The 20,720-nt window shown below is 37.7% G+C and overlaps 1 protein-coding gene across 1 annotated transcript in view; it reads left to right on the forward strand.

Moving 5' to 3' along the window:
* The window catches only part of GDPD1 (glycerophosphodiester phosphodiesterase domain containing 1), a 52,100-nt gene continuing 31,380 nt past the window's right edge, over positions 1–20,720 (forward strand). Inside the window, exons 1-2 of the mRNA XM_026517467.3 lie at positions 1–251; positions 13,424–13,466. Coding sequence (XP_026373252.1) covers positions 110–251; positions 13,424–13,466 — 185 coding nt within the window. The 5' untranslated portion in view covers positions 1–109. The remainder of the gene's footprint in view (positions 252–13,423; positions 13,467–20,720) is intronic.

Here is a 20,720-nt window from a genome sequence, read left to right on the forward strand (position 1 = left end):
TGGGGGCGAGCAGACCTCGAGCTGCTGCCGCCGCCGCCGCAGCCGTTGCGACCGCCGCAGCGGAGTTCAGAGGGCCCGGAGGTGGGAGACTTGCCACACGGTGGCTGAGATGTCGTCCACCGCGGCTTTTTACCTTCTCTCCACCCTGGGAGGGTACTTGGTGACCTCATTCTTGTTGCTCAAATACCCGACCTTGCTGCACCCGAGAAAGAAGCAGCGATTCCTCAGTAAACACATCTCTCACCGCGGAGGTGAGAGGGGTCCCCAGATCCCGATGGCGGAGGTGGGGGAGGCTTTTTTCCCCCACTAGAGCTGAGGGTCCTTTAGAGCCCTACAAAAGGCTGGCGGGTGGAAATGCGTGAGAGTTTGAGGAAGAATGGTGTATGCGAAAGAGGGCTCCCTGGAGGTGAAGGCGATGTGAAGGGGAGGTCTCCTGAGGGGAAGATAAGGGGTCTTGAGACAGAGCCATGGTGGGGATCTGTCGAGTGCACTGGTGTCAGGTATTCTCTGAAGGAGGAAGGACTAGGGTGAAAATTAAGGGTAGATGGAGCGTTTCTCGGCAGATGGAAGGATGATCGCGAGGTCCCTTCCTAGCAGCGAGACACAGACGGGTGGGGGGAGCGCGGAGCAGAGCTGGGGTACCCCGCGGGGGAACCGGAACAGACTGCTCTGAGCGGAGCCACTGGCTGAGCTTGTAGGGAGATCCGGGGCGACGAGCATCGAGGGTTGAGGAACTGCGTGAACCTGGAGCGTGCTGTAGCCTGGTAGTCTGCAGTCCCTGGGGGCTAGTTCCCCCACCCCGTCCCCCTCTCTGAGCACTGATAATTGAGAAGAGAGGGAAACCTGGTCACTGACCTGGGGACACTTCCCAAGGTCACAGTTAGAGCTTGGGCTGGATTGGGACAGAAATTGGAGCGTCCGGGTTCTTAAGGCAGCAAACCTTGCACCTGCTTTTTTTTTTTTTTTTCTTTTTTAGCTCCACCTGCACCTCAACAATGACACTTGGTTTTCCTAAAGACAAAAAGATGATATAGTTTATGACAGGACTGTATTGTTTAAAGAAAACAAAGAAGTTATTTCTTGGAAAAGTATCTTACTAAAAGGAGCCTAGATAGTCCACCCTGTAATTTCCCTTTATTTCATTTCAAGCATGATGCACAAAATGCTGTGAAATTGAATTAAGTCAATCAATTTAACTGTTCTATACAGATGAATGTTAAATTAGGTTAAAACTGCTTGGAATTTATAGTCTAATTCTAATACTTGGTAAATTCTAGGAGTTTACACTCTAAAACTTGATTTAGTGCCATGACACCTTTTCCGACAAGAATTGGCCAGGAATACAGTTTTAAATATGACAGAAATACATTAGTATTCTTCTGTATAATTTGTACAATTTTATGTTAAACATAGTTCTACAGCGTGACTTCAGTAGTTACGCTAGTCTTACTCATGAAAAGAATCAAGGGTCTTAAGAGGTCTCCGGCTAAATGCCATGTAAATGCTTATTTGATACATAGATACTTGTTTGGTATTTTTTTTTAAGCTTTTTTATTTATTTTTTTTATTTATTTAAGTAATCTCTACGCCTGAATTCACCACCCTGAGATGAGGAGTTGCAAACTCTTCTGACTGAGCCAGCCAGGAGCCCTGTGTTTACTGATTTAAAAAAAAAAAAAGAAAAATGTGCTTACTAAAAACCCAAACCAAAACAAAACTAGATCCTCTAAAGAGCTATCTAAACTGTCATTGTGGATGATCTCAATTTTATTTTAGAAGAAATACATGTTAATTTTTGAATTTTTGTGACACTCCACAGGTGAAAAAAAAACTGCTACTCCATAGAGTTTAAAAAATGTGTGCTAGATCAATGTAGCCAGTATCAAAACCAGGATAAGCTGTATCTTCAGTTCTCACTTACTGTCAGAAATACTTTAAAAATATTTTTCCCTAGATATAAAGTCATTTTCAGTTGTTTCACTTTCACCCCTTATATAAAAATAACCATTTGCTATTTGCAGATATGGGATCAGTATTTGTATATTCAAAGATACATAACAAACAGTCATAAGAATCTTGTTAAATAGACTTGACTCTATTTACTTGTATGATGGTCCTAATGCACCTATGTTCCTATGTTGTTAGTGCTTACTATGCATTTGTTGAGTATGTGCACCAAATAATACAATTAAATCCAGAGTAATCGAGGATATATTTACTAAAAATACTTTGTAACTCAAGATACTAAGTCTCTGGAAAATAATAGTCGAGGAAGGAGTTATCTCCTTGCTTACTTTTTATTTTTGTCTTGGACACTGCCAACAGCAGCCACTAGTCTCTCTGTGTATATTACTAACATTTGGGCTAATTCTCTATTGCCCTAACTTCGAATACCTGATACTTCGCGTAAACCAGGTGTATGACCATTCCAAGACCGAAACATTGATCAATGTGACAAAGTATATACACCAGCATTGCTGTAACTGTATGATGTCTGCATTACCACCTGGGTCAGATTCTGGACCACTAGTTAGCCTTGGGAAGAAGACTTAGTTTTCTTATCTTATAAATGGGGTCTGTTTGCCTTGCTTGTCTTTGAGTTATTAGGAGGATTAGGTATATAAAATGCACTTTGAAACTGTAAAATTGTTTAGAAATATAAGCATGGCGGGCGCCTGGGTGGCGCAGTCTTAAGCGTCTGCCTTTGGCTCAGGGCGTGATCCCGGCGTTCTGGGATCGAGCCCCACATCAGGCTTCTCGGCTAGGAGCCTGCTTCTTCCTCTCCCACTCCCCCTGCTTGTGTTCCCTCTCTCACTGGCTGTCTCTCTCTGTCAAATAAATAAATAAAATCTTTAAAAAAAAAAAAAAGAAATATGAGCATGGATACAGGGATCCACATATGTATTTTATAGAACTTTGAGTTGATTGAGAAGGAATAAGATCACCCTATACTTAATGTTTTCAAAATTTTAATTAACATATTGGCTTTTGCTAAGATTGATTGTCCTTGAAAGAGGAAATTAATGTTTCAAAAATTAAATGCTGTAGTTTTGTTCTTGCCTCTTTTGAGCACACATTGTATTACATTATATTGTAATAGGATATGTTAATACATCTGCTTCCCTTACTAGACTGTGAGTTCCTTAAGGGGAGGTTTCAGATTTTATTAATGCTTCTGTCTCTAGCTTCTAGTGCAGATCCTAACATAATTAAAATAATAAATTATTGTCTGCTAATACTGCATGCTAGATCCCTCCCATGTATTTCCTAAATTTATTTGACCAAGAACATCTTTTATAACTATAATGTATTGATGGAACACCAATCAGATCAAAGATATACCCTATGAATCAAATGGAGAGCAAGCAATATTCTCAAAGGCCATTTTCTTAATTTCTCTCTGAAAGCATGAATTTTATTAATACTTTTTCCAATGGCATAAGTAACTCATGTTCATTGTAGAAATTTGGAAAATATAGAAATGAAAAAAGAAAAAAATAGTTCCTAAAACTTTACTATCCAGACATAATCTCTGTTAACATTTTGAAGTATATCCTTTAAATACCTATTTTCTGATATTTGGAATCATAGTGTATATAAAGATTTTATTTATTTATTTATTTATTTATTTAAGACACACAGAGAGAGAAAGACAGAGACGGAGCATGAGCAGGGGGAAGGGGCAGAAGCGGGGAAGGGGCAGAAGCAGGCTCCTCGCTGAGCAGGGACCCCAATGCAGGACTCCATCCCAGGGCCCTGGGATCATGACCTGAGCTGAAGGTAGATGCTTAACCAACTGAGCCACCCAAGCACCTCCTGGAATCATAGTGTACATACATTTATTTCAGATGCCAACTGAGTTGGCTAGAGGTACGATTGCAGGGAAATACGGAAATAACATACTCTAATACTCCTTAATCTATCTCCATGAGCCGAACGGTAGTAAGCAACAGGCTTAAAAAAAAAAAAAAAAAAAAAAAAGTCTATGTGTTAGGGTTCAGTGGCCAAAGAATAAAAAAAATCTCCAACCCATGAAATCCCCACCTTCCCTCTTAATCGTTAACCCTTGATCTTGAGACAGAGTATTGTCACAATCTGGGTATCCTACCACAGAATGATTTGGTAAGTAATAAGTTTGAGGCTAAGTTTGCCATTGGACATTGGCTGCTTCTGGGTCCTGAACTTTAATTGGATGTTCAAGGAAGAAATTGAAGCATCAGTTTAAGTCCCAGAAGTGTCACTCTGCAGTTGCATCCTGAAACATGTTCCATGTCAGGGTAGCAGTTCTTTCTCTTCTTGTTCCCTCACTCCTCTTTTCAGGGAACTCTTCCTCACTTTTCAATGAGGACTTTTTTTCTCTTCTTTTCTTTCTTTCTTTCTTTTCTTTTTTTTTTTTTTTTTTAAGTAATCCCTACAGCCTAAAGGGGCTCAAACTCACAACCCCAAGTTCAAGAGTCTCAAGCTTGGGGCACCTGGGTGGCTCAGTCGGCTGGGTGTCTGCCTTTGGCTCAGGTCATGATCCTGGGGTCCTGGGATCGAGCCCCTCATCAGGCTCCCTGATCAGCGGGGAGTTTGCTTCTCCCTCTTTCTCTGCCTCTCCCCCTGCTCATGCTCTCTCTCTCTCTGTCAAATAAATAAATAAAATCTTTATTAAAAAATAAAACAGTCACATGCTCTTCCGACTGAGGCAGCCAGGTGCCCTTTCAACAAGGACTTTTCTTCATTCATTTCCTCAAGTGATCCACTCATTCCTACTGACACCTTATTAGCAATGAAATAGTTTATCATTTTTTTAATAGTACTTTCCTGCTTAAGAAAGCAAACTAAAATGTACTTACTTTCAGCAATGGCTAAAAGATATATATGTCTTAAATTGTATACAAATTTTGAAAAATTAAATATAAAAAATATCATTATAGAAAAATTATTGAAATTATGACCAGGTACATAACAAAAACCACTTACCATTGAAGAGAGCATACATGTGGTAGTTACCTGGTAAATGCTGCCTGTGTATCAATATGCAGTTTGAATTCCTTCTGTGCTATTGATGTGTTTAATTTTTTCTTATACCTGTAAATACAGATTTCACCAGTTTTTTTCCTCTCGAGATACAGAAACAAGTCTGCACTGTTCCAGGGAACCCATATTGAGAAATGCTCTTAGTATACACCATCTCTACTCCTTACAAGCTCTTTATGCTCTTATGTAAATCATATATACTGTTTCCAAGGCACACTATAAATGTTGAATGAACAAATGAATTTAGAAATAAGGAAGGGGCCACCTGGGTGGCTCAGTTGGTTAAGCTCCTGACTCTTGATTTCAGCTCAGGTCATGATTTCAGGGTCTTGAGATTGAGCCCTCATGTTGAGCTCTGTGCTGGACGTGGAGCCTGCTTAAGATTCTCTCTCCCTCTCCCGTTGCCCTCCTCCCTGCTCGTGGACTCTCTGTCTTAAGAAAGAAAGAAAAAAAGAGGAAGGAAGGAAGGAAGGAAGGAAGGAAGGAAGGGAAAGAAAGAAAATGAAAGAAAAAAAGGAAAAAGGAAAAAAAGGAAAGAAATGAAGAAGGAACATATTTTGTTGCTTGATTTACTGAATGATTTCATTTTGAGTTGAGATAGGATCATATCTCACATTAGGATGTGTTCTATTTGCACTAAGCTGTCTTTTCCACTATCAGAAAATATTTAATTTTGAAGGTTTCTTTGTGTGCGTGTGGCTGATGCACATGGTCATATTTGTCATTGGTTTTATAAACATCACCCATTTATCATGTATACAAAGATGTTAATAATAGTGGTGGTTAGAGCATCTCTATAAAACAACTCTAAAATGTTTATTGGTATATAAAACATTTGGGAGACAAAAAGAAAACTAAACAGGTATTTCTTTCCTTCACAGTATTTAAATCTAATTAAACATACAAAAGAGAGTGTTTCCTTTACTTTTCCTATCCTATCAGAAATTAACTGATCATGGGGCACATGGGTGGCACAGTTGGTTAAGTCTCTGACCCTTGGTTTCGGCTCAGGCTGTGATCTCAGGATCATGAGACTGAGCCCCTTGTCAGGGCCTGCGCTCAGCGTGGAGTCTGCTTGAAACTCTTTCTCCCTCTCCCTGTGCCCCTCCCCCTGCCCTCTCTCTAAAAGAAAGGAAGGAAGGGAGGAAGAGAGGGACGGAGGGAGGGAGGGAGGAAGGAAGGAAGGAAGGAAGGAAGGAAATTAACTCATTACGAAGTAATTATGAAGCACTATATAAGAGAGGAAAAGTTAATATAGAATGAAAACGTGGGAAGTATACAGTGAAACTATGAATAAATAGAATTGGGACTTTTCAGAGAAGGATTTGTCAAAGTGAAAAATGTGAGCTGGAAGAGGGAGGCAGTATGATGTAAGCAGAGGAATTATAAACATATTAGGACAACATATAAAATCTGTGACACTCTTCTCTTTCCCATTTCATAATTTAATAACTAATTAAAAATTAAACATTTGTTTATATGTCAGATGATGATTTGCAAAGCCAGGCATTGTTTAAACTGATTATTGAAGGAAAAGGAAAACTGTGGCAAGCACGCTTCTATTAATGATAGGATAACTGGAAAGAAAAGGAGTTCAGATAATTTCATGAGACAAGAGCTACCACCAAATAATAATTCCTTAGAGAGGAATAGCATACTTTTTAATTAGTCCCTTGGTTACTCTCCAGGCTTTCACCATATGGATCTAATAGGTAATTTGTGGGTGTTATCATTGTGGAATTTATCTTCAAGCTTTATAAACAAGAAGAATATGGGAATAAGGACCAATATGAATAACTTACCTGTAAAACTGAAATAAAGGTGTTCTATGAATGGCAGCATAGAAGCTGGTAAGAGCATGGGATCTGAAATCATACAGCTCATGATTAACTCGTAGTTCCCCTCGTTGGCTATGTGACTGTACCCAACTTTTTTCTGGTTGTGGGGTTTTTAATGAAATGATATATAAGTGTGTGGCTTCTATTAATATCTTGATTGTCTTTTCATTGTTTTATTTAATACTGGCTACTAATTTCATAAACATAAAATGAAAGATCTTAAGTAATAATGTTTTCATTCTTAAGCTGCTAGGTTTAAATGAATAACAATTAAAATTAATATGGAAAGCAGACATAAAAGACAAATATGCAGACTTTGTAAATATTAGTAAAATTTGTATTAACTGTGGGAAAATTTATTTCAGAGTACTGAATCTCTATCCTATTTTTTCCTAACTCATTTTCCCCAAACCAGAAGATCATTTCAATTCAAATATAGGCAAAAGTATTAAGAGTCCATGAACCTAACACCCAGATACAAACAATTACCATCATGTACTCGCAGTTTTTAAAAAAAGGAAGTTTCACTTAAGAATATATTTGATATAGTAATAAAAATTATTTTATTAAATTTCAACTGTTGAGTATACATAACTTTTTTTTTGAAACAAATGTCTTTTTTTTTAAATTTAATTTTAAGTAAGCTATACACCCAGCATGGGGCTTGAACTCATGACCCTGAGATCAAGAGTCGCATAGTCTACCCACTGAGCCAGGCAGGCACCCTGAGTACACATAACTTTTTTTTTTTTTAAGATGTTATTTATTTGAGAGAGAGAGAGAGCATGCAAGCACATGTGCATGAGTCGGGGGAGGGGCAGAGAGAGAAGCAGACTCCCTACAGAGTGAAGAGCAGACATGGGGCTGGATCCTGGAACTCTGAGATCATGACCTGAGCTGAAGGCAGATGCTTAACTGACTGAGCCACCCACACATAACTTCTAATATTTTGTGTGACAAAACTGGAAGTACATACAAAACACTTGTTGCGTATCAAAGTACAATGGTGACTGTTTTGAGGAAAAGCACTTGTGCAATCATTTGAATTGTGAGCTGAATTCGCCCTTATTTTTTCCCCAGAACACCATTTTTACTTAAAAAAAACTGAAACTGGTTATTCAGACTTGAGTGTTCAGCAGATACATTCTTGAAAATTATAAAATGAGTCTGTCATTAGAAGAAAAATAAGCTAAGGCAGTGCCAATGATTACATTTGAGTTTTCAAGCAAAAATTAGAAATTTGGAAAACTTGTATCTTTCACTGCGAGCTTGATAGGTTTCTTAAAGATTTCCCTGATGAGGTATTAACAAATGTGATTTAAAAAAATATTGTATAGTGAAATGTGTCGGTATTTAGAAGATCACCATGATTCAGTGAATGAGTATTTTCCATGATAGAAAGCCATGCATGGGTGAAAGATCTAGTCAAAGTTCAAGATGGACTTAGGGGCGCCTGGGTGGGTCAGTTGAGCATCTGACTCTTGATCTCAGCTTAGGTCTTGATCTCAGGGTCGTGAGTTTAAGCCCCGCTGGGCATGGAGCCTACTTAAAAAAACAAAAAAAGTTTAAAATGAACCAATGGATTTTCATTTAATAAAGTATGAAAAGGTCATTCATATGGTTCAGATTCCACATTGCAAGTAACTTTTAAGAAACTACCACTTGTTAAATTTTGGTGCAGTATCAAAAAGAATCTTTCTTTTCCAACTACCTATCTGTGTGAAGGTCGATACACATACATAAAGCAGATATGAGAATGTAGCTGCCTTCTGTAAAGCATTAAAGAGATTTGCAAAAATGTAAAATAATGCCACTCTTCATTAAATATTTATGGAAGATAGTTAATTTTCAAAAAATGTTATGCTGGGGCACCTGGGTGGCTCAGTCGTTAAGCATCTGCCTTTGGCTCAGGGCGTGATCCCGGAGTCCTGGAATCGAGCCCCACATCAGGCTCCTCTGCTGGGAGCCTGTTTCTTCCTCTTGCACTGCCCCTGCTTGTGTTCCCTCTCTCGCTGGCTGTCTCTCTCTGTCAAATAAATAAATAAAATCTTTTTAAAAAAAATGTTATGCTAACCAAAAAAAAAAAGTTATGTTAACATATAATGGGCTTATTACTGTATAGTTTCAAATAAATAAATTAAAAATTTTTAATATTGGGGGCAGTAGAGCATGTAACTCTTTTTTTTTTTTTTTTATTTGACAGAGATAGAGACAGCCAGCGAGAGAGGGAACACAAGCAGGGGGAGTGGGAGAGGAAGAAGCAGGCTCATAGTGGAGGAGCCTGATGTGGGGCTCGATCCCATAACGCTGGGATCACGCCCTGAGCCGAAGGCAGACGCTTAACCGCTGTGCCACCCAGGCGCCCCTGAGCATGTAACTCTTGATCGCAGGGTTGTGAATTTGAGCCCCACCCTCCCGTTGGATGTAGAGATTACTTTAATTTTTTTTTCATTTTTACTTTTCAATTTCTGTTATGTATTTATAATGATAATCCCATATGATCAAGGGGTGCCTGGGTGGCTCAGTCGGTTAAGCATCCGACTCTTCATTTCAGCTCAGGTCATGATCTCAGGGTGGTGAGATGGAGCCCGGCCTCAGGATCTGCACTCAGTGTGGAGTCTTCTTGTCCCTCTCCCTCTGCTCCTCCCCCTGGTCACACTCTCTCTCTCTCTCTCAAATAAATAAATAAAATCTTTAACCCATATAGTCAAAAGCTCTTTGAGGTACTTAGTAAATGAATCCCAAAACCAAAATAATTGGGAATTAGCAGTTTAAGGCATTGACTGTAAAAAGAATCATTGTAATCTGAAGTGATAAGGAAGTACTTCATGGAGGAGTTGAGACTAGAATTCATTCTGGTGTTAAGGTTAAGAAATACTGGGAGGGTGTGGTGAAGAGAATGTTCCAGGCAAATGCCATGTTTTGATTTTGAGTCTCCTCTCTATTTTAAAAGTAATGCATATTCATTGTAGAGGGCTTGTAAGACATGGAAGAATGCTTATTAGAAATCATTTGTATTCCAGCCACCTGGAGATAACTGCTATTTATTTGACTTGTTAAGTTTAACTACTGACTGCTTTATTGTGCCAAAAATCAAAGAAAATGGAAAGAGACATAAGTCAACTGGAAGGAGCTAATGATATTTATTTGACTTTAATCTCCTGGTGAAGGTGGAAGGTGGTGTCTGCCAGACTTCTCCATTGTGAAGCTACTCTTTTTTCCTTTGTAAAGAATAAGTACTTTTGTAGGGCGGTTCTTCGAAACTACATAAATATCCCATTCCTCATCAGACTTTAAGTCTGTTTATTAAAATGGGCTCGGGGCGCCTGGGTGGCTCAGGTCGTGGTTTCGGGGTCTTGGTATCGAGCCCCACATCAGCTCCACACTGAGGAGTCTGCTTCTCCCTCTCCTTCAACTTGTGCTCGCTCTCTCTCTCAAATAAATAAATAAAATCTTTAAAAAAAATAAATAAAATGGGCTCAACTCTTTCTTTTCTTTTTTTTTTGGAAGGAGTCAACATCTGTTACTGCCATTATTTTGATACTAACATTGTCCCAGGTTTGGCCAGTGAGAGCTCTAAAATGGCTTCTGTGTCCATTTGACTTCCTTGGTTAATAAGTTAACAACAAGGGGCGCCTGGGTGGCACAGAGGTTAAGCGTCTGCCTTCGGCTCAGGGCGTGATCCCAGCGTTATGGGATCGAGCCCCACATCAGGCTCCTCCGCTATGAGCCTGCTTCTTCCTCTCCCACTCCCCCTGCTTGTGTTCCCTCTCTCACTGGCTGTCACTATCTCTGTCAAATAAATAAATAAAATCTTTAAAAAAAAAAATAAGTTAACAACAAGCAGTCAGTAGTTTAACTTATTTAACCTACTAATAACCATTTTAGTAGCACTATTTATCTTTTTTGGTCATATTCTAGAGTGTTTTGCTCTTGAATATTGATTATTTGAATATAACATATTTCCACAGTTTTTGATTAAAACGCCAACTAGTTTTTTGGGTTTTATTTAGAGAGGAAGAAAGAGAGAGAGAGTAAGGAAGGGCAGAGAGAGAGAGAATCTTAAGCAGACTCCACACCAGTGCAGAGCCCTGCACGGAGCTCAGTCTCACCACATTGAGATCATTACATGAGCCAAAATCAAGAGTCAGAGGCTTAACCAACTGAGTTACCCAGGTGCCCCAACACCAACTAGGTTTTTAAAAGTCATTTAATCACACACTTGGGTGGCTCAGTCGGTTAAGCATCTGCGTCTGGCTCAGGTCATGATCCTGAGATCCTGGGATCAAGCTCCACCTCAGGCTCCCTGCTCTGCGGGAAGCCTGCTTCTCCCTCTCCCCCTGCTTGTGCTCTGTCAAATAAATAAATAAAATTTAAAAAAAGAAAAAGTTATTTAACCTCAAAAGAGCATTTACTTTTTTTTCTAAAGAGCACTTATTTTGACAAAAGCTATAATCTTCAGATTTACTTCATCTGTTTTCTATTGTGCATCAACTGTAGTAACTAAAGTAAACCTAAAATCAAAGTGGGTATTTTTTTCACATGGGTATTTCTTTCTCTCTACTAAACTCTGGAACTCTAGAACATTCCAGTTAATGTATTCATTTCTTCATATTTTGTGTTTCTATTGATTATTAATTAGGTTGCCTAACAATATAAAAGAAGAAAATATTAATACTCTCACAAATAAGTCCAGATGGTATTGTATGTGAAACATTTTAATGCTAATACTTGAACAGTACCGTAAACTTGAAGTGTTTCTTTTTGCTAAAAAGAAATTGGCTGTTTTTCTGAAGTATTTGGGAAAGTATTTCCCAAGTGTTTTTCCTGTGCATTCCATTAATTATTTAGTAATACTGAAATCTTTTAGTTTTAAAATATTCTAAAACTTATGGCTAGCATGTTATGTTAATTGAGTCTACCTCATCTATATAATATTAGATAATTAGATACTTTTTATCTGTGTCCTTTTTGTCATTCCAATGTTATTCACTCATCAGTCAGTGGACATTCACCAAGTGCCAGTTACTATAATAGTGGCAATAGTAATGATAATAATTATCCTTTACTTTTGCTGAATATTCGCTATTTCATTAAATCTAATGCTGTTAGTTATAAAATGCACATTTTCTTTTCTTTTCGAGGTGGGGGATGGACAGAGGGAGAGAGTGAGAATCTGAAGCAGACTCCACCCCCAGTGCAGAGCCCAGGGCATGGCTCCATCTCGGGCTCCTGAGATCATGACCTGGGCCAAAAGCAAGAGTGGGACACTTAACTGACTGAGCCACCCAGGTGCCCCTAAAATGCACATATTTAATATGCTGCTAAGAGAGAGAGAAAATCTTGCCAAATAAACTATTACACAGCATCCATTGTAAAATGCACCGTAACTTAAAAGTTGTTAGAAACGGAAAAACTCATTTTTTGAATTCATGACCTAGGGCACCTGACATGTAAATTCATTTAATTACACCAATTCTATGAGATAGGTGCCATCTTTATCCTCATTTTTTTTTTCTTTTTTAAGATTTAATTTTGGGGGGGGGAGCATCTGGCTGACTCAGTCAGTAGAGCATGTGATTCTTAATCTTGGGGTCATGAGTTTGAGCCCCACTTTGGGGGTAGAGTTTACTTAATAAAAAAATTTTTTTTAATTCTCTTTTTTAAATGTAATCTCTACCCCCAATGTGGGGCTCAAACTCACAACCCTGAGATCAAGAGTCTCAGGCTCCACTGACTGAGACAGCCAGGCATCCCTCATTCTTACAGATAGGGAAGCTCAGCCCCAGAGAGGTTTTGTAACTTTCCCAAGGTCATGCAAATATCAAATAGATCTGAGAGCAAAGATCCTAACTCCATCTTCAACTACTGCACTGTATTGCCTTCAACCAAAGTGATTAAAACCAGTCACCACTTCTTAGTAATTCATAGGAAAAGGAGTCAGTTTAATAATTTATGATATAATATGATAAATTCTTATTAGAGCGATGCATAAGAGAGTATGGGGATGTAGAGGAGATGGTTTAACTGTTTCTGGGGAGGTTTATATGTACCAAGTCCTCTTCTGTCTTTCCTATGACAAGCAGATATTGTAGCTTAAAAAACATGTTTAGGTTCTAAACTTTCTGTGTTGCTGTGGCTTTGTTTTAATCTTTGATTCTTCCTGGTGCAGCCAAAAAGCAACTCAAAATACCATTACACTCTTTAAAAAACTTGTAATGTCTACACAGTATATAAACATCAAGATTCACTAGATGTATCTTATTAAAGTGAATTTCTGGAAAAATTAAAGAGTTCAAATTAGGGGTGCCCGGGTGGCTCAATTGGTTAAGCATCTGCCTCCAGCTCAGGTCATGATCCATCTGGGGGTCCTGGGATCAAGCCCCGAGCCCCACTCAGCGGGGAGTCTGCTTCTCCCTCTCCCTCTGCCCCCCCCATCCCTGCTCGTGTGTGCATGCATGCTCTTTCTCTCACATAAATTAATAAAAATCCTTTAAAAAATTTTTTTTAAAAAATTTTAAAGTTGAAATTAGCCAAGTAAATGAAATTTAATATTTTCACAGGTGCTGGAGAAAATTTGGAGAATACAATGGCAGCATTTCAGCAGTAAGTATAGAAAAAGCTATTCTTTTATAGTTTAACTTTGAAGTGGTGATGATTCACAAAGTGAAGATAGTATACATGTCGCATCCGCTTGTGATACTTGTTTCTATTTTATTAAAATCCCCCTTTTTTTAAAATTTAGCTAGTCTGAAGTGTTACAAAGAGTGTGTAGCTTCTGCATAACAGAAAAACTAGATCAGAGTTGTGGGTAATCAAAAGATACTATAGTTCTAAGGCTGAAAGAAGGCGTTTGTAACAAGGAACGCACTGTGTGTAATGCTAATTAGTCTTGGAGAGAAAGAGAAAAGGAGAAAATGAAACAACTGTTAACACTGGTTGCTGTTTATGAATAGGATTATGTGTCTGCCCTGTAGTTCTACAGACCTGAACCTGTCATCTGGTCTTTTCTTGTTTGAAGCCTTATGAGTGTTGGTCTTATTTTTTTGAATAAGGTAAATTAGATTTTCCCCCATGTTTCAGTTATTCATATCTCGTATAGATCTCTTTTAGAGCACCTCACGGAGAAGCCACAGGAGAGACAGGAATGAAAGCTGATTGATACCTTGTTTTCCGTCTTAGAGTAAATGATCATCATTAGTCTGTGGTGATGGTGAACACTGTTTTCTTTTCCCTGAAAAGTAAGGCAGAGGATATGAAAAGTTAAACTCCATGGGAGACATTTTCCATATTTAGTAAGAATAATATTTTCTTATATATTTGTTGAGCCATTTTTATGCATACAATTGGGACTGAGAAATCAGAATTTGGCTTAAGTTTTTGTTCTGTTTCTCATCATTTAAAGGTACCTTAGAATTTCGGGGCACCTCGCTGGCTCAGTTGGTAGGGCATGTGACCCTTGATCTTGGGGTTGTAAGATCGAGCCCCACATTGAGCATGGAGATTACTTAAAAATAAATAAAATAAAAATAACAAAGAGAGTTTATTTTTCCTGTTATCAGGTCCAAATGTACTGCTTCTCCATATTCTAGTTTCATCTGAATCCTATCCTCCTGTGTTTGCCTTTGCTTGTTCTTCCTGTTCTCTAATACAACACCTTTAACTATAATCCCCAAATTTTCTAAAGCTCTAAAAATGCAAACACTTTCCTCCTGTCTGTGGAAAAAAACCTTTCCAGATTCTGAAACAAAATAATTTAAATTACTTTAAGTCAAAATAAAAATAAAACAAAATAAATTACTTTTAAGTTATCTTCTCTACTGAGATCATATATGTAGCTATCTTCAGATATATATATATAATATAATGTATAAATCTAGATATGTATATATATATATAATATATATAATGTGTGTGTATATGTATATATATAATTTTATTTGTGCAGTTTACACTGAGACACATACACACATACACACATACCTCCCTTCATATACTATGATTTATCAAATATTTGTTCCCTGGGATGTAGTGATATATATTGCCTGGGGGAAAAAATGCTTATAACTTTGAGTGATCTTAGCATTCTTTATATTTAAGGTATATTCTTTTATAAGTTTTTCCCCATATTTTTTTGTTAAATTTTTTCCAACCACCCTTGTTTATGAAATTAAAATACTCGATTATATAATAAACTGTTTCTAAGAATGGTACATTTGTATAATAAATTATTTCTAAGGATGGGGTATAAATATTTTTATCTTTGAAGATTTTGATCATCTGAAAAGTTTTTGGTAGTCAAAGAATGTCTTACTTAGATGGTTTTTACTTGCTAGATACATTTCCCATCTTCAGCAGCTTTTTGTTTTGTTTTTTTAAGATTTATTTATTTGAGGGGCACCTGGGTGGCTCAGTTGGTTAAGCAAATGCCTTCAGCTCAGGTCATGATCCTGGAGTCCCAGGATCAAGTCCCGCATTGGGCTCCCAGCTCAGCAGGGAGTCTGCTTCTCCCTCTGACCCTCTCCCCTCTCATGCTCTTTCTCACTCTCTCTTCTCAAATAAATAAATAAAGTCTTTTAAAAATTTTTATTTATTTGAGAGAGACAGCTCGCAAGTATGTGTGAATGGGGGAGAAGCAGGGGGAGAAACTCTCAAGCAGATACCCCACTGAGCATGAAGGCCCAGTTCCCATGACCCTGAGACCCTGAACTGAAATCAGGAGTCTGACATTTAACCAACTGAGCCACCCAGGCACCCCTTAATTTTAACCTCTTTTAAAAATTTGTTGTTGGTGGTGGTTTTGTGTTTTATCTTATGCATCAGTGCTCTTGCTATCAATAAATACTTTTGTTTTCATTTACAACTATTCTATTAGTTCTTTAACTGCTAGGATACCTAGGAGGTTTTTGTTTTTAATACCTACTTTATGAGGAACAAGAAAAAAGTCATGTAAACATACTATTTTCACAGTACAGTATATTAAAACTGTGGAGTTATAATACCCCAATTGGCAAAAGACAGATACTGTGCTTAAATATGGTATATCTTTGATAGGATAAGTAGTTGAGGGAGAAACAGTAAAAATATAATGAGCAGCTAAAACTTAGATCTCATTTATGTGCGTGTATAGATAAACACTTCACGAAGTATACATATTATGACATGGAAGTGAAGACAAGAAGATATTAGAGAAAGTATAAATAATTGGTAGGGGAAGCCTGGTTAAGATTAACCAGAAAATTGAAAAGATACTAGGACTAGAAGAGTTATCATTTGGTACAGAGGAAGAAACTATTTTTATTATTTTTTAAGATTTTATTTATTTGAGAAAGAGAGAGTGAACACAAGCTGGGGGGAGAGGCAGAGGGAGAGGGAGAAGCAAGACTCCTCTGCTGAGCAGGGAGCCCACCTCAGGGCTTGATCCCAGGACCCTGGGATCATGACATGAGCTGAAGGCAGATGCTTAACTGACTGAGCCACCCAGGCGCCCCAAGAAACTGTTTTTAAAACGTGAAATGTTTGGGGCACCTGGCTGTCTCAGTCCAGAGAACATGCAACGCTTGATCTTGGGGTTGTGAGTTCAAGCCCCATGTTGTATATAGAGATTACTCAAAATAAATAAATAAATAAATAAATAAATAAATAAATAAATAAAATAAGGGGGTAGGGGAAAAAACATGAAATGTTTGAGATTAAGATGTGAGGGTATGTAGACGAGATATATCTAGAAACTGAAAGGACTTTAAGAATGTATGGAAAATTTATTCATTATAGTTGGTCTAAAGAAATAATTAGGACTGGGGCACCTGGGTGGCTCAGTCAGTTAAGCGTCTGCCTTCCGCTCAGGTCATGATCCCAGTGTCCTGGGACTGAGCCTCGCATCAGGGTCCCTGCTCAGCAGGGAGTTTGCTTCTCTCTCTCCTGTGCCCCTTCCCCTCCCTCTGTCCCTTCCCTGCTCATGCTCTCTCTCAAATTAATAAATAAGATCTTAAAGAAAAAATTAGAAAAAAAAAAAGGATTAGGACTGAAGAGAAATAATTATATCTCACAATTTCTTCCTCCCTCCCTCCCTCCCTTTTCTTTTTTCCTCCCTTCCTTCCTCCCTCCCTTCCTTCATTCCTCCCTCCCTTTCTTTTCTTTTCTTCTTTTCTTTTCTTTCTTTTTCCTTCCTTCCTTCCTTCCTTCCTTCCTTCCTTCCTTCCTTCCTTCTCCTCTCCTCTCCTCTCCTCTCCTCTCCTCTCCTCTCCTCTCCTCTCCTCTTTTTTTCCTTTTCTTTCTTTCTTTCTTTCTTTCTTTCTTTCTTTCTTTCTTTCTTTCTTTCTTTCTTTCTTTCTTTCTTTTTATATGTCACAATTTATAAAAAGTCCTGTAATGTGGTTTACAAAATGCTTTCACAAACACCTTAGGTTATGAACATAGCTCTTCTGTGATTCCTTTGAGAGCAAGAATCCTTCCATATTGATCTCTCAAGCCCTGACACCTAGTTCTGATGCTAATAGACTCTCACTAGTTGCTTACTGAACAAGATATGGAATGGAGCACTTCAGAACAAAGCAGAATATTAACAGAAGACAAATGAAGGAGACAGAACCCCATCCTTAATAAGCATAAAACCTAAAAACTAAGAAATTGTACTATACACACACATACACACAGAGTCACTAAGCCCTTGAGTATGTAAAATCTAGCTCTTAAGAGCTAATAAAACTAGGTTATTAAACCAGGCCGCCTTTGTAAATACCCATAGGACAATCTGATCCCCGTGGTATTAACATGAATGGTACAAGAAAGAAACAAATTGTTTTAGCAGTGCTGGAAGTATAAGTTGGCAGACAGTCAAAGTAATTAATCAGTGACCTGGTTCTCATGATACATTTTTCAGAATATCTAATTAATACAGTACTAATTTCTCATCTATGAAATGGGAATAATAACAAACCTCAGTGGTGCGAGGAATAAATGAGATTCAAAAAAATTCCTTAAAATAGGGTCTGTTATTTATTCATTTTTGGACTTACTATTTTTAATTTTTTCCAAATTTTTATTTAAATTCTAGTTAATTAACATGTAGTGTATACGGTCTGTTTTAAACTGTTATGTATTGTTTCTGTGAAATTTCAAGTAATTTCACATCTTTTAGAGCTAGAGTTTTTATTTCTTTTTCTGGTAATGTTGAAGCCTTGGTTTTCCTTTTTCTCTGTTTGTAATCAGCTTGTCAGAAAGTCAGCTATATTGGGGCACGTGAGTGGTTCAGTTGGTTAAGTGTGGGACTCTTGATTTCCACTCAGGTCATGATCTCAGAGTCATGAGATGGAGCCCCTAGTGGGGCTCCGTGCTCAGCAGAGAGTCTGCTTGTGATTCTCTCCCTCTCTCTCCCTCTGCCCCCCCCCCGCCCCGCTTGTTCACACTCTCTCTTTCTCCAAGATAAATGAATAAATCCTAAAAAAAAAAAAAGAAATTCAGCTATAAAATATCTGGTGCTTCAATTGAAGTAGATGCATATTATTATTTATGGGACATTTTGAAGGCCAAAGTGATAAAAATTCCTTTTTCTGCCTATGTTCTAGCTATCTGTGTATCAAATTTGGGATAATTTTATTAGTATAATTTACAGATTGTCCTGACTGCACTTACTTACTATTGCTCTAAATTTTTATTAGCTTATTGATGAGAGATGAGCATACAATAAATAGAAAATATTTTTTATATAATTCCTAAACATTTCTAAAAACAGCCAACATTTTAGCTGAAGGCAAACTTCAAACTTAGAAAAATTTCTTTTGTAAAATGTATAAATTTTTTACTTTCATTTTTAATTTTTTTAAATTGACGTTTAAAATTTTATTTATTGTGCTTGCTTCAGCAGCACATATAATAAAATTTTCTTTCTTTTTCTTTTTTTAAGATTAAATTTCTTTTTTTCTTAATTTTTTTTAAGATTTTATTTATTTATTTATTTATTTGACAGAGAAAGAGAGAGCCAGCGAGAGAGGGAACACAAGCAGGGGGAGTGGGAGAGGAAGAAGCAGGCTCCCAGCGGCGTAGGGAGCCTGACGTGGGGCTCGATCCCAGAACTCTGGGATCACGCCCTGAGCCAAAGGCAGACGCTTAACGACTGAGCCACCCAGATGCCTTTCTTTCTTTCTTTCTTTCTTTCTTTCTTTCTTTCTTTCTTTCTTTCTTTCTTTCTTTCTTTTTTTCTTTTCCTTTCCTTTCCTTTCCTTTCTTTTCTTTTCTCTTCTTTTCTTTTCTTTTCTTTTTTCTTTTCTTTCTTCCTTTCTTTCTTATTTTAAGTGGGCTCCACACTCAGGAGCCCAATGCAAAATTTTTAAAATTTTATTTATTTTTTATTTATTTTTTATTATTATTATTTTTTTAAGATTCTATCCATCCATTCGACAGAGATAGAGACAGCCAGTGAGAGAGGGAACACAAGCAGGGGGAGTGGGAGAGGAAGAAGCAGGCTCACAGTGGAGGAGCCTGATGTGGGGCTCGATCCCGCAACGCCGGGATCACGTCCTGAGCTGAAGGCAGACGCTTAACCGCTGTGCCACCCAGGCGCCCCTATTTTTTATTTTTTTAAAGAGTTTATTTATTTATTTGAAATAGAACACATGTGAGAGAGAGAGCATAAGCAGGGTGGAGGGGCAGAGGGAGAGGGAGAAGCAGGCTCCCTGCTCATGACCTGAGCTGAAGGCAGACACTTGATCCACTGAGCCACCCAGGCATCCCACAGAATTGTTTTTAAATACAGGAAAATATAGATAACCCCCTGCTCTTACTCCCCTTCACATAGTCATACAAAAAAGATAACAAAAGAAGGTAAGATATGCACATGACTAAAATCAGTAATAGCAATTTTTTTAAGCTATATAAAGGATTTTAGGATTTTATTTCAAAACTGTTTGCTGGGGGGCGCCTGGGTGGCACAGCGGTTAAGCGTCTGCCTTCGGCTCAGGGCATGATCCTGGCGTTGTGGGATCGAGCCCCACATCAGGCTCCTCCGCTAGGAGCCTGCTTCTTCCTCTCCCACTCCCCCTGCTTGTGTTCCCTCTCTCGCTGGCTGTCTCTATCTCTGTCAAATAAATAAATAAAATCTTAAAAAAAAAAAAACAAACCTGTTTGCTGGCTACATATTTTGCTGACAGTTTCTACATTTCTTATTCTTTTTTAAAAAATTGAACATCGTATGATAATAATATTTAGGGAAATTTAAAAATACAAAAAAGTAATCCTACCAAAAATTGTTTTTGTTTGCTTATTTCTTTTTGCATTTTATTTTTACACATTTGTGGTTCTAGCAAACACACAACTGACTAATAAATATTTCTGTTTTAAAGGTGGATATCCTTTAGAAGAGGACACATAAAGTTAGTTATTTACATCTTGATAAGAATTACATTAAGGAGCCAAGTTAGTTTGTTTTAAAAACATCCAGAAACTTTTACTCAATTGCCAAAACTTTATATCTTAATTGATATATTTTTATACAAATTTATATTTGTATTTTTATATTGTGTGTTTCAAGTTTAAGTATAAAACAGAAGGTACATTCACCCCACTTAGGAGATCACAAGCCAAATAAGAATCATGAGTGCTTATGTATTTAAAAGGATGTTCAGTTTTTCTTAGATTAAACTCCTGCTGTAATTCATTCTATTGGTGATGAATAAATTGGTGTTCAAAATGTTATATTTTAGATGCAATATATTAATAATGGAAGTATCCTTATTTTGCCATTTTAGAAGTTTATATTCTGAAAACAAATGATTCCAGATGCCTGGGTGGCTCAGTTGGTTAAACCTCTGCCTTCGGCTCAGGTCATGATCCCGGGGTCCTGGGATCAGTCCTGCATCGGGT

The sequence above is a fragment of the Ursus arctos genome, unplaced genomic scaffold (assembly GCF_023065955.2).
Source record: "Ursus arctos isolate Adak ecotype North America unplaced genomic scaffold, UrsArc2.0 scaffold_24, whole genome shotgun sequence".
NCBI lineage: Eukaryota > Metazoa > Chordata > Mammalia > Carnivora > Ursidae > Ursus > Ursus arctos.